This window comes from Ptychodera flava, chromosome 5, assembly GCF_041260155.1.
Source record: "Ptychodera flava strain L36383 chromosome 5, AS_Pfla_20210202, whole genome shotgun sequence".
Lineage (NCBI taxonomy): Eukaryota > Metazoa > Hemichordata > Enteropneusta > Ptychoderidae > Ptychodera > Ptychodera flava.
In genome coordinates this window covers 40,217,073-40,231,391 of record NC_091932.1, presented here as the reverse complement: position 1 = coordinate 40,231,391, position 14,319 = coordinate 40,217,073, and the positions used below count along the sequence as shown (strand labels likewise).

General features: G+C 36.3%; 2 protein-coding genes across 2 annotated transcripts; one reads left to right on the top strand and one right to left on the bottom strand.

Moving 5' to 3' along the window:
* Nucleotides 1-6,827: 6,827 nt before the first annotated feature.
* Nucleotides 6,828-9,362, bottom strand: LOC139133926 (programmed cell death protein 5-like). Its single transcript, XM_070700722.1, has 2 exons — nucleotides 9,228-9,362; nucleotides 6,828-7,608 (listed from the first exon to the last, which is right to left on the bottom strand). Exon 2 carries the CDS (start codon nucleotides 7,586-7,588, stop codon nucleotides 7,208-7,210), a length of 381 nt encoding a protein of 126 aa, XP_070556823.1. The 5' UTR covers nucleotides 7,589-7,608; nucleotides 9,228-9,362; the 3' UTR covers nucleotides 6,828-7,207.
* A 144-nt stretch (nucleotides 9,363-9,506) lies between these two features.
* On the top strand, nucleotides 9,507-14,308 carry LOC139133925 (ribonucleoside-diphosphate reductase subunit M2 B-like). Its single transcript, XM_070700721.1, has 9 exons — nucleotides 9,507-10,051; nucleotides 10,485-10,547; nucleotides 10,787-10,816; nucleotides 11,032-11,076; nucleotides 11,362-11,601; nucleotides 11,832-11,965; nucleotides 12,400-12,628; nucleotides 12,952-13,170; nucleotides 13,540-14,308. Exons 1-9 carry the CDS (start codon nucleotides 9,959-9,961, stop codon nucleotides 13,690-13,692), a joined length of 1,206 nt encoding a protein of 401 aa, XP_070556822.1. The 5' UTR covers nucleotides 9,507-9,958; the 3' UTR covers nucleotides 13,693-14,308.
* Nucleotides 14,309-14,319: the final 11 nt, after the last annotated feature.

Sequence of the window (14,319 nt, the reverse complement as noted above, 5' to 3'; positions counted from 1 at the left end):
TATGGAAATTATGTCACAACCTAGCTCAAATATCTTAATTTCTGATTTAATTATAAAATGTTGCAGCATGCATACTTATTATTTTAAAACTACAGTAAATGGAGCAAACCAGTTTTGTAATAGAGACCTAGTTAATAATAGTGTCTCCTGGTGAATTTTGATCGAAATTTTATCTACTGAAGTGGTGTCTCAGTATATGCTAGCTAGCTGCCTCACTTTGTTTACCAAATTCCCTATCATTTCAGACAAGTTCCAACCTTATTTAAAACCAAGCACACACAAATTTTGAGAATGATATTATTATCTGTATATGCCAGTGTATGGATTTCTATCGGTCAATATAGTAGGCACCCATAAGTTGTTGATTACAAACCTGTCAGTTACAAAGTTTTGTACTAATCGCCATGAAATTGCCATTGGTGAAGGTAATAGATATTTGGCATGGAAACCATAATTACCAAAGGGATGTGTCCATATAGACCATGTTGGGATTACAAATTCACAGTGTTCGAAATTCGTGGAAAATATCAAGCAGTCAATAGGACTGGTAACTTCAAAAAGTTGCCTGTCCTGCCAAAAACTTACCAGTCCTGATACTGCGATTACTTTTATGTGCCTAAGTATTTTGTTATGCGCTGTTGAGTAGGATGAATTTACGGGAAAGAAAACAGTCTTGCCATAAAATTTGAATGGGAGCCCGGAGAAAAATAGCAGACATAGTTTTAAAGAAGACTCCCCACGCTAAAGTCAACCTGTCCACCGGACTGGTAACTTTTTTATTTTACCAGTCCGGCAGAAAAACAACCAGTCTCGGACTGCCGGACAGGTGTTATTTCGAACACTGCTTTAAAATTCAATATTTTATTCAATGATTATCATCAAAGTGCCCGTTGTTACCAGGCTAGGGGAACCAAGCTGATGCAGATTTAGCTCAACCTACTGCTGCATAGCTAGCATACTGACATGACAAGCTAATTTGCTACAATCAAACTGCAAACTTGACATGGTCAACAGCACTAGAGATATCCCATGATTCATTACGGTTTGTACCATGGATATTCCTTGGTGAAGTCTAGCATGTCTTTCTATGTGTAGACAAATAAAATAAACTAACTTTTTACAGCAATATTGAAAATATACTTTGAAAATCACCATGCTTCTTTATTCCCATGTAGGATGATTCGAGAAGTTATGGTAGATTGAGAGAGAAGATAGCATTTTCGCTGGACAAGGGCTATTGTGTTATAGAAAGTTATGAGACCAGTTGCACCTGTTTTACAAAACAAAAAATATTGAATTTTTCAAATACAGGTGACACACAAAATTTATATCATAACTTTGTAGAGAATATCATGAGAGAGATCCATTCAGTTTCTCTATAACTTGCTTCCCAAATGTATTGCATTTGTAGTACCTGCAGACCATGATTTGGTTTATAATGGGTTATATAATACTTATTTTGAAAATTTTCCTGAAACATCTAAAGCATTATTTTACTAGCTATTGATTATTTAGATGCTTCACATTATTTCTTATATGTACAGCAGAAAGAGTTACTGGAAAAAAATCTTCAGTGGTACAAATTAAATAGAATTGTGGGTAATTTACTGTTTGTTCATCAATGCACTTTCTTGAATGAAATCACATTGTTATAACCACAGTACAGTCTGTTGTGACAATTGTGTTCAACCTAAGATGTTCTGGAAAAATTTCACTGCACATGGTTCTGCAATATTATGGAGCACCTTTTATTGGTATAGCTCTCAACTTTCTTCACAAAATTACACAGTTAATTGAGTGCAATGAGAAAATACTTTAGTTGAAACAAAAATATAAAAATAGAACATCACAGCATTTGTGGGAACCCGAGTACTGTGAACTTTAAATGAAGTAGACAAGATCTACAAAACTCTAACGACTGCATTCTGCAGAACATATTTTGAAGGAAATAATTTTCTATATGCATAAGGAATTCTTGATCAAGTCTGCTTCATTGTAAGCAACAAACACACCCAGCGACGATATACCACGAGATTTTGACCAGTTCATGACATTTATGCATGAGCGATAGGGAGTGCATATATGTCATGAACTGGTCAAAATCTCGTGGTATACCATTGTTGGGTGTGATTTATTGCTATTATATCATAACACTTTATTGAAATTCTGGCGTTAAATGTCAAAAATGGATTTTTGCTCAAGCTGAGAGCTCGCGTGCATGCCAGCCGTGGTATATTGCCAATATACCACGGTTCTTTTCGCGTCTTGAACAATCAGATCGCTGTATTTGCGCCATCAATATACTGGTATGATATAATTTAAAATATCATACAACAATTTCTGAAATCATTTATGCTGATTTTCCACTGTGACTTGCACAATTGCTGGAAGAGGCAACAATTGTCATTGCTTTTCATAATATTTGATCACATACTGAAATTTTGTTCTTCTCATTACTATCTGGCATTAGTTCATAGGAGATGTACTCTGCTGTTTGATGTGCAATGGTTGCAATTGCACATTGGATCTGATGAGGAACTGAAATTGTAACAATTCTTTGTTTTGCTTTAAAATTTTCCATCAAATTTTAATGGTGAACTTCAAATCTCTAAGACAGTAGAATATATGTGAAACTGACCTCTTCAAACTGATACGCTTTCGATTGTTCTTATTTTTGTTTCGAGCAAAGTAAAGTTCGATTTAGTACCATTATCAATGTTAATTTACTGATTAGTTTGCTTGACTAGCTATTAGTTTATTTATTTGACCCCTTTGACACCAAGGATATACTGATGTCATGTGACCAGTTTCAGTTTTGCAATAGAGTTTATGTTCCCATGATGCCTTGCCTAACCTAAATGTTTCACAGGGAAGCAAGTTTGTAAAACCAGTCTGACAAAAGTTGACTCTACTTCTTGTTTAGAATTGTCGAACGGTTTCTAGAAACAAGACAAATCTATTATTAATGTTTCAACCATTCTCTTTCAAAATATGAATATGCATCATAGGGTCAATTCTTTTGTGATCTTCCCCTTGTGGGGGTTCATTTTAAAGCTCTTGAACAAAAATTTTCACCATCTTAGGTTTCCAACACACTAAAATGTTATTCTTCTCAGAGATGTCACATGGGTGACAACCATTTTTTGAATTTCAAATATTGGTATATCTTTGGTATTTTGTTTCTCTAGTATCAAGATTTGCGCAGTGGTGACCCCTGATTTTTTGCTTGATTTTGAAAGAGAATGGTTGAAAGCTTTCTTGAGGGAAGTTTGAGCAAAAAGCAAAAGTTCACTTTCATGGCACACACTACCTTTAACAGGGTTCGCGTTAACATGGAATTCTGCGTCCCGGACGCAAACTTCTTGCATGGGATGCAAGTTGCTTTTGATGTACGCGTCCCTGGGACTTGTAGCGTAGCGTACACATATGCGTCCAACCCGGCCGGCTTTGCAGCGATCGATCGCTCGATCTCCTTTGATCCTATTGTTACTTTGCGGTCGACCATTTACTTCTTTGACTCCCCTTTCTTCAAAATGTGATTTCAAATATATGGTGCATTTTTTGCATTGTAATATTTGTGTGTGTGTGTGTGTGGGTGAGTTTGGTTTTGGTTTGTGAGCTGTTGCGTTGCATAAAATGTGGGACCCAACATTTTTACCAGGGGTGGGTCCCAGGGCCCCATCAATTTCCAACACTAGTGCGAACCCTGCTTTAACTCAAAAGAAAACACTATCACACATATCTGCCCATAACACAAACATACTTTGATGGAAATCACACAGCAAAGATGGAAATGGTCACAAAATCATGCCAGTACAGAGTTTGAAAATGTTTGTAATGTCCACTTTTCCTGAAATATGTTGAACTGCTGAGTTTTTTTGTAGTTATTCAGAGTAAAATTATTTTATCTTCTTTAAAACTTCACAATTATCACTGGTTAAATTTTGAATTCTTTCTTGGGTTACTTGAGCACCATCTTCATGTCTGTATTCAGAGTATTGGTGTCAAGTCCAGTTACACACCTCTCTTCAGTGTTTAATGGTGAGGTTCATGACCATGCTCAGAGTTAAGTGTGTTATGGCCGGTTTCAAGTCTCTCTGTGAAGTGTTACATACTGAACTTCATGTGTTCTGCTTAATTTCATATGCTATGTGTTTACTTGATTTATTTGCTGATAACATTCAAAGTTTGTAGTGCTTTGTACATGTTCATTGCCATATTGTACAGATTGTTTTGTGGTTATTGAAAGAATATTAAGTATTTTGTGCTATGATCTCTTCAAGATGTCCATAGATTGTGGTTCTGATAGTAAGAATGCAATGCAAATTTCCTTTTAGTTTTTGTCTTACTTGTTTATTTTGAATGCAAGCACGTGGGGCAAAAGTCTTACTTGACAAGCCCTTAAAAAATGTTGTGACAATAAGATAACAAAATAATACTCTTGAACAATAAACCTAAACTGCACTATTCATGAAAATTGCATCAAAATCTGCAGTTAATGCAAATGGTCTATCATGCAGGTACTTTTGTTCCAAAAAAAACTTGCTTCAGTGGTTTTAAGAGGCAAAATTAATTTGTATTAATTACAACAGATAATATCTGTAACACAAACTATGTCTATCGTATATTTCTTTGATCAAATTAGTCAGGATTCTCAAGGAACTCAAAACCACTTGAAGTTGAAATAAAAAATACAAATTACCGGTAAGATCAACCAAAAAAGCTAGTTTTGAGTTTGCCATAAAGAATGCCATGATGCAATAAACTCACTACATCCAAGATACATGTACTGTAAGGCAAATTGTAGTTACAGAGTTCATTGGATATTATGTTCATTTGTGTTGCATATTTGATGATGTGCAATGCACAATGGCAAGTGAATGATGAAGTCTTAAAACGCTTCAAGTTTTCTAACTGTACAGTTTGTCAAAATGCCTATTAAAGAGACCAAGAAACAGGGCAATACTGTTGTATCATGTTTTCACCATGCAATTCTCAGCACCAGTGATGAATCTGAAAGTTTTTTCGTACTTCTGTTCAGATAATGAAAACATCTCTACTACTGGCTACATGTACACTTCTTCTTATCCTAATAACTTCTTGAATGAATGAATGAAATACTTTGCAAATCACAATGCTATAGTAAGCTAGATATTCACACAATGCTTTGCCTTAAATTGGGAAACATGGATACACAATTTCAGAAATGATTGTAACACCAGAACTATCCCTATTTATGCGTGACTGCTATGATATACCAAGGGGAATCCCGGTATTAAAAGTGACTTTGGATCACGGTAGTAACATTTACTGGGTAAACTGCCGTGACTAAAATGGTTTTGCCATGTCATTCTATTCAGCCGAAGTTGTTTGTTTTATTATGGGTTGTTGGTTTGACATTACGAAAGGAGACTTATTGTCATAAAACACAAAGAAAGGAAATATGGTAATATTCTCAGGCTGCATGTCAGTGTAAGTAAGGTGGTATGTTTTGACCCCTGAACTTTTAGAATTCTTTTCTGTACTTCCACTTGTGGGGGCTCATTATAAAGCTCTTGGAGTAGAAAACATTTTCACCATTTTAGGTTTTGGAAAATCAAAAATTTATTTTTTCCCCCACAGTACTAACACAGGGATAGCGGCCATTTTGAATTTCAAATATTGGTAAATGCACAGTCCCTCTATCCACCGGTCTGGAAACGTGGCTGGTTTCTTTGTGACACTCCATGATATGAGCAAACACACGATTCACACCTTAAACAAAGGACACCAACAGTGTTCAACTGGCCGTTATATCAATGTCGCTACCTCACGATCCTATGACAGCCGCAATGTGATCGTTCAAAAACATGACGTTTGTGGGTCGTTATTTTCAGAATATCACAAAACATTACAACTTGTTCCCTTTAGAAACACTAAACAATTTTTTTTTCATTAAATGGGTAACGTTGCCCCTCAGATAAAGCTTGAAAGGGACGACATATAATGGTTGCATTATGATCACGATCGAAATACAAATGGTGACGCACTGTAAAGATCTATCCATTTCTGCAGTTGTCTTTCCCATTCTGCTCAGTTAACAGACATAATTTCACAGAATATTACACAGAAAACATATTTAGATCATATTTGGAGACACTGACAACGAGCATTGCAAGAGAAAGGAGGGCAAATTTTCCGGTGTGATTCCAGCCGTGCCTGAGCGTACGTATCGAGAGTTCGCCATATTGACGCTACATGGGAAAATATGCGACCACACGACTAAAATCTACATGCATTTCTGCAGTTGTCTTTCCCGTTCAGCTCAGTTAACAGACATGATTTTACAGAATACTACACAGAAACATATTTAGATCATATTTGGAGGCACTGACTACTAGCATAGCAAGAAAAAGGGACGACAAATTTTCCGTGTGATTCCAGTGGTATCTTGTGCTTGTCAACACACTCAAAGCGATCAACCCCGGCAATTATCAAACACTATCATCATTTACGATGGGAGAAGGATCACGAAAAACACACACCGGTTTCAGGATATCGTTATTTCTGTCTTGGTGTCGAAGATAGATGCAGAGAACACTTTATAGTGCCAAAAACAGTGAAGATTCGACAGGACAAGCGTCTGCCGTAACACAGAGATCAAAACCAAGCGACGCACTGGTATCAAATGACCGTGTTGTGCTTTGGCTGTGCGGTCCAGGTGATTGACACCTTTTACAATAGGCGTTTCCAGACCGGTGGATAGAGGGACTGTGGTAAATGTCAGGTAATTTGTTTCTCTGGTTCCTAAACTGCATAGTGGCCCTCAATTTTTATTCTTACAGTTGTAATTTGGTAAGAGAAGGGCTGAAAGTTTCATTGAGGAAAGTTTGAGGAAAGGTTTAAGTTTTTCATTTTCGAGGTGCATACTATCTTAAAAGCTGGTATGGTAATTGTAATGAATAATGTACAACAAGAAAGAAGAATGATGCAAAGCCACAGAAGAATAACATTTCACTTCCTTTCATCATAATGTATCTGTTATGAAATGCATAAAGGATGAACTATGTATCAAAAATCCTTCTGCTGAGAAAATGAATTACAAAGTGACATAATATCTTTATAGATATATGAGCATATCCAAGTTTCTTGCTGGCGTTACATTCATCACAAAAAAAGCATAGCGACCACTGTTATTTCAGACTTGACAGTACAGATCATTTTCTGTTCAGAAATCATCATCGTCATCATCAGAGTCTATGCGTCGTCTATCAAACTTGACAGTAGTTTTCTTCTGCGTTTGTTGACTGACTCTTTCCAGTAGACCAATTAACTCTTCCTCTCCAAGTTTTGACTGGATCTGTCCAGTCTGTGCCATCTGCAGCAATATTCCTTCCACCATCTGAGCTTTCTCAGGTTTCACCAAAGCAATACTGTTCAATCTTGCTCTCGCTGACTGATTAAGAACTTGAGATAAGATGCTATTTTTCATTTCTTCTTGTCTGGCTTTCCTCTCATCTTCATCGCCTTGACTCCGGCCACCTCCCATCTGTTGCTGCAACTCTGCCATTCGTTTCCTTCTGATCTCTTCTAATTCAGGGTCATCCATTGTGCTTTAATTTGCTGTCACTGTAAAAGTTGAACAAGTTCAGTTATGAAAACAATGAACATAAAAATGTGTTGGTACTTTGAAGAAAGTCATTACATTACCAACATAAAGGCATTCTGTTTCTTTGCATTATTCTTATGTTCATGAGAAAACCAAACTAGTTTTTGCAACCTTGATTTCTTGAGCGGATATCACAAAATGACCTGTTTCTTATATTCCCATACTTGGCATGGAAAATCTCCAATTAAAGATCAGATTGAACACAAGATATGCCTGATCAGTGTGGTTTTAACAGCAGTTTGATATTTGTGTAGTCAAAGTCCCACCACCATCACTAATTTGCAAATGACCATCATGGTGGGTTGACTGTGGTTGTGATACTCATGGTTTTGATCAAAGTCCAGTTGTTGAAGTGGAATTTGTTGCATGTATTGCAGTTCAGTAAACAATTAATGTTCATCTTCACAGCCGGACTTTGATAAAAATTGAGAGCATTACAGATGTGGTATGAAATAAAACAGGCCACACTGAGAAGTGTATGTTACATGTAAGATCTACATGTTGAATAATACAGATATGATGTTATCATGGCAATGGCATGTACACAGACAACACAATGCTTTCCACCTCAGGGGCTGTTACAGCTACCAGCATGGTGTGATACCAACACTTCTGTCAAGTGTGGGTACCCCACCATAAAAGCATTCTGACAAAATGTAAATGAGTTCCTTATTTCCTTGGAGACAATGAATTAAAGATTGTACAAAATCAGCATGCAAATTATACAGCGATTAACAATGATGAATGAACAATTACTAGCTGTACTCAGCAGGCATTGATTACCATCTGTTCACAATAGTATCTTTCTTATGAAAGAGTGAACCAGCCACCTTATACAAGGTGAACCTGGGGAACACATTTCAATAGCAATAAGAGAATGCCACCATGCTTTTGTGATGTATGGACTGCTGCAGAAATGATGTTAGTTGCTGATGTACATGAGGGTTGAAGGCCATTTGACATTTTTCTTCCAGTTTAATTTGTATTGGAATATCTTTACTCTGTAAGAAAGACACTTCGTGTTTCTCATCACTACTGCTCTTGTGAACCACAGAGAATGATCTTCCAGTCTTTTTTGCATTGCTTGAACCTCATTATGTACAGGCTTCATGCACGCCTGGAGTAGAATATGACAACTTTCGACTTATAATAAAGACTGATCAATACCATGGAGAAACCAGATCTTCTGGTACCTCCATGTCAATACTAACTTATGTGAAATGATATGATTTCAAAGTAATTACAATTGTGACATATCAGGGCCTATCTACTATGTCGTGGCTATATGGCTTATTTCATAGGCCAATATTTTTGGGCAGCCTCTTTACCTATCTCTATGCACCGAGGTCTATGAGATCACGGTTCCTCACATGGGCGATGGTATTCTCGAGTCTCTCGTACTCGATACTCGGGGCGACCGTGGATGAAATGCATGTCTGTCACTGTGTCAGTCGAGTAGTCACACATCATGGACTCTATTATTATCATGACTGTTAGAAACAGTAAACTATAGTACTCTAGATATGATATGTCGAATTGGGTTTGAGGATACAGATGTAATTATCAATAGTTTTCTTACGTCTGGAAATGTCTAAATGCTGAATTTATTCCGACCTCTCCTTTCTGTATGGCTTCCAATACACGGACTCCAGGACAGCTCCACCGTACCGGATGTCGCGAATGGAATTTCTGAATAAGGTCGTGTCAACGCGCACGCTCTGTAATACAAATCGAGCTCAGACAAGACTTGCCGTGCTACTTTGTGGTCGTCCGCCACAACCCTTATGCACACTGTACGGTCGGCAGCTGAGGTTTCCGGAGGGAGGTAAAGCAATTAAACCAATTCTACAACGCACACATTACACAATTAGGCGGTTATGGCACCGGCAAATACGTCTATGTTGATTGGTCATCGTTTACAAATGTCAAAGGCAAATTATCCCCATCTATTTCATTTATATTTCAAAATATCATCCAAACCGTAGATATATTACTTATACATTGTATCTGCAACGTCGTTACTGTCCTTAAGCATTGAATTTTCACGAAAAACTAGCAATCCTTTGTCAGCACTCAAGCACAACTATCCAATTAGAAGTTGCGTCCCATATATTATTCATTCTCCCTGTAATATCCGTCCAATCAGACAAAATATGCAAATTCTTTTTATGGCCAGCTGGTACTAGGCGCCAAGTACAAAATCTTAACCGCATACCATCGTTAGGTCTCCCTTTAGTACAGTCTAGCAACTTTATCGCTCCTCTAGTTTTCTTTTGTTTCAAAACGACTTCATTTTATAAATTTATCATTATGCTGTCTGCACGTTCACCAAAGAGTACCCAAATCGATCTGGCAAGACATATGAAGGAATCCTGCAAGATATCTGAAGATCAAGAGAACCAGGTAAAGTATTGTCGCCGCAGTCCTTGATTGAAGTTTTAGGGATTCGTGACATACCAAAATCGTCTTTTGTGTCGTGATCTTGTGATTTGAAAAAACCGGGAAAACCATGTCATGAAATATTTTAGTAGGATAAACTTAAGAATTTCTGTTCGTGGAAAAAATAGTGAATTTTTTTGACGATTGCAGTGAGAATATCCGGTTAGGTCGGTTGAGTGATTTGGCGCGCCAAATTCTGGTGGTCTCAAGTGGCAATGCCAATTTTGTAAATTTGCTGTGAGTCAGCAAAGGAAAACACCAAGTTTAGAATTTGTGAAGATGTTCATGAGAAAAAAAAAGTTTGACATCGATAAAACCAGCTCATGTGCCCACATTCGGCTGAAAGGAAATCTACAAATTTGATTGTTCACCAGATGTTGTTCGACGTTCGTTTCAGATTCCAACAAGGTTACTAGCCAAGAGAACTGCAACAAAAGTCCTCGGGGAAAGACAAGACCAGGTAAATTACCATCTAACCATATAAACTTCAGAATTTATACTTTTCTTTACTTTTCAAGCTTTTTTGTTCTGTAACGTATTTTTTGTCTTTATGTAACTGACGAATTTCGCGCGGAAAAATTCCCGGGAAATAAACAGCTGTCAATAATGAATATTCATGAGCGTTAACAATCATTCACTTATCGCGTCTCGGTATTTGCAATTTACTAATTTATGCTGCATTTCTTTTTTTTACTTTAGAATATCCAGAAAGATGTTTCACTGCAACCTGTAAGTTTTTCTCTCATTTTCTCATGTTATTTGTAACGATTTAGCTCACATTATAATATCATCTCTTCCAGACTTTGACAACAATGGAGCAATTCACTTTCAAGTTTGAATTTGAACAAGTTCAATTTCTGAAATTTAGAAGTTCGAAATGTTTTTTTTTAGTCTTTACTACGTGAAATATCCTGTGTAATTTTATCAATCTTTTCATTTTTTAGATTAAACAAAATGTAGAAAAACCAAGGAAGAGAACACCAGTTGAAGTAAGTGAATCAACTAGTCTTACTTGATACATTTATCCATGGAGATTAGCAAAAAGACCAACTAAATGAGATAAGTCAAGTGTCTCCTTTCGACAAACGGGAATGTTTGAGAAAATTTGTAACATTTAATCATGAAATGACAAGTTTCATTTGTTCTTGGCAAATAAGATATATTATTTGTTTCATGACTTCAGAGAAACACAAGTAACTTAATTGGGTGTTTTGTGACACTTCTGTAATTCACTCATAACTTACACAATTTTTTTTTTTAAATTTTTCTTCCAGAACATTGAAGATGAGCCACTACTCAGAGAAAACCCAAGGCGTTTTGTCATATTTCCAATTGAATATCATGATATCTGGCAGATGTACAAAAAAGCGGAAGCGTCATTTTGGACGGCTGAGGAAGTAGATTTGTCAAAGGACTTGATCCATTGGGAAGGCCTGAAAGATGATGAAAGGCATTTTATTTCACATGTATTGGCTTTTTTTGCTGCAAGTGATGGCATTGTCAATGAAAACTTGGTAAGTATTCAGTCATTGATATCTCTCTTATGCTCATCCATCACTTTTTGTTTCAGTGGATAATAGTCATCAGAGTAGACCTGATTTCCAAACTATGCTTAAAAATGTTATATGAACTGACCATTTTGAAAGTACATGAGGTAAAATTTTTATTTGAGACTTCAGAATAAAATTATCAATAATTTATTGTCACTTAGTTTTCAACGCCTGAAATGCTTTTTTTCTCATAGGTTGAGCGTTTTAGTCAGGAGGTGCAAGTAACAGAAGCACGTTGTTTCTATGGTTTCCAAATTGCAATAGAAAACATCCATTCTGAAATGTACAGTTTGCTTATCGACACATACATCAGGGATCCTAAGGAAAGGTACGTTGTCAACTCATAATTTTAAATGACACAAAGTATTAAAGGCATGGATGTTGTATTTCGCAACTGTTTACTTTGTTTATGTATACCATATTATTGTGAGACAGTTTTAAATTGGTCAACAAATCCACAGAGTAATTGTTCCATGTCTAGACTGGCATCAAAGTGTACTTTGCTGTTTTCCAATAGAAGTCTGTTGGCAGACTGCTAAGTCAAAAATCTTTTGGAACACTCATCTCTTAAACAGTAATTGGTATTAGCATATTTCTGTTTTGAGAGCATGAATAGTGTCACTCTGCTACTGAATGGGCTATATTAGGTTATGTTATACCAAGTACTATCAGTTGCTTGAAGTGTTCAATGTCAAATCTATGAATCAAGTCAGGATTTGTATTTGCCTCTCAGTACCGGTCTCTTGAATGTTTTTATTCCAGGGAATATCTGTTCAATGCAATTGAAACTTTACCGTGTGTGAAGAAGAAGGCAGACTGGGCACTCAGTTGGATAAACTCTGACAATGCATGTTATGGTGAACGCATCGTGGCATTTGCTGCAGTTGAAGGAATCTTCTTTTCTGGATCATTTGCATCAATCTTCTGGTTGAAGAAACGTGGTCTCATGCCTGGCTTGACTTTCTCCAATGAACTTATCAGCAGAGATGAGGTAAGTTCACTTTGCAACGGATCATTTTCGTCAGAACTCATTTTTCATTCACAATCTTTAGTATGTACGTCTCATTTATCACATGTACTAAGAATAACCCAACAGTTGAAAAAATTAACCATATTTGAATGAACATTCTCAAATTTACGTTTCATGGTTTGGCCTAAACCCTTTTTTTACCATTGGTTAATGTATAGACGTACAGGAAATTGAGGGTTAACACTACCCAGGTTAAAATCTGGATTTGTACAGTTGTTAGATAAGACTACTTATCAGCATGTTAATAGACATAACCATAATTGTCATTTTAATTTTCTTTTCAGGGACTTCACTGTGACTTTGCATGTCTGATGTACAGTCACCTCATCAACAAACCATCCGAAGAAAGAGTTTATGAAATCATCCGTGATGCAGTGAAGATAGAACAGGAATTCCTGACAGATGCCTTGCCTGTATCACTGATTGGAATGAATGCCACACTCATGCAGCAGTACATTGAATTTGTTGCCGACAGACTTCTTCTGGAGTTGGGCTGTAGCAAGGTTGGTCAAACATATTATGTTGGATAATCATTTTTGAAACTTTTCCTATGTCATTTGACAAATAAAACAAACATTTGGAGCAAAAATGTAAGGCATAACTGGTTTACAGTACATTTTCCAGGCCTTCAAATGTTCAAGTCTGTTAAAATGAGAACTGTTATGCCTCCCTTGTATTAATCAACTTAACCTGACAGGGACATCAACTTTGCAGGATGAAAGCTTTATGTTTTAGTTTCACAATGTTGCTGGGGACAGTAAACTTGTAGGATGAAAGTTTGTTTGAAATTAATATTACACAATCAGAGCAGTCTGGGTTTCAGGGGACAGCACAAATAAATGTATAATGTTTCTTTCATTAACATTTTGCAGATTTACAACAAAGAAAACCCATTTGACTTCATGGAGAACATTTCACTGGAAGGAAAGACAAACTTCTTTGAGAAGAGAGTTGGTGAATACCAAAAGATGGGCGTCATGTCAAGTCCTGAAGATCACAAATTTACCCTAGATGCCGACTTTTAAAAAATCTCCAGTTTTCAACAGTAAATATTTCATTCCCTTTTCATTGTTGTTAGGTTGACTTCTGATTTGTCAGGAGTAGAAATATCAAGTATATTCTCAGTTTTGGTCTTCAGTATCAGCTCTTGCCAAACTGGTGCTATTTTCAGCATCTAGTTAATACCTATTTGTACTGGTTGAAGTTTCAGCTGCATTTTGTATATCAGTTTTCTTCAAAGAAATATTTCTTTTTTTTATCTCATTGGCTGAATTCTTTCCTCCCAACTTTGAGAGCTTTTGCTGTAGAAATATTAATCAGGACGACCTAACAACTGTATCCTCACATAAGCAGATATCTTTATCACTTACACAGACTTCTCGATGCAATATTTTTTTTACTATATAAATTATTCAGTTTGCAATGTATTCTGATTTAGCTTTTACGGAGACCTAGCTATGGTAACTCAGTGTTTTTACCTTGTGTACATTTATTCCTTTTTTGAGCGTTGTATTTTAGACTTGTGTACAAATTAATTTCAATCATTCCGTTAGAATCAAGGCAAGTTGAAGAGATTTTTACATGAATTTTGAGCAATTATTTTAGTGAGAAAGTATTTCAATAAATGTAAATTAAAATATCTATGCCAAGTG

Coding starts and splice junctions, on each gene's coding strand:
- LOC139133926 (XM_070700722.1), bottom strand. CDS start 7,588: ATGGATGACCCTGAATTAGAAGAGATCAGAAGGAAACGAATGGCAGAG.
- LOC139133925 (XM_070700721.1), top strand. CDS start 9,959: ATGCTGTCTGCACGTTCACCAAAGAGTACCCAAATCGATCTGGCAAGA. Junction 10,817..11,031: donor AAGATGTTTCACTGCAACCT/GTAAGTTTTTCT, acceptor TTCATTTTTTAG/ATTAAACAAAATGTAGAAAA. Junction 11,602..11,831: donor GCATTGTCAATGAAAACTTG/GTAAGTATTCAG, acceptor TTTTTCTCATAG/GTTGAGCGTTTTAGTCAGGA.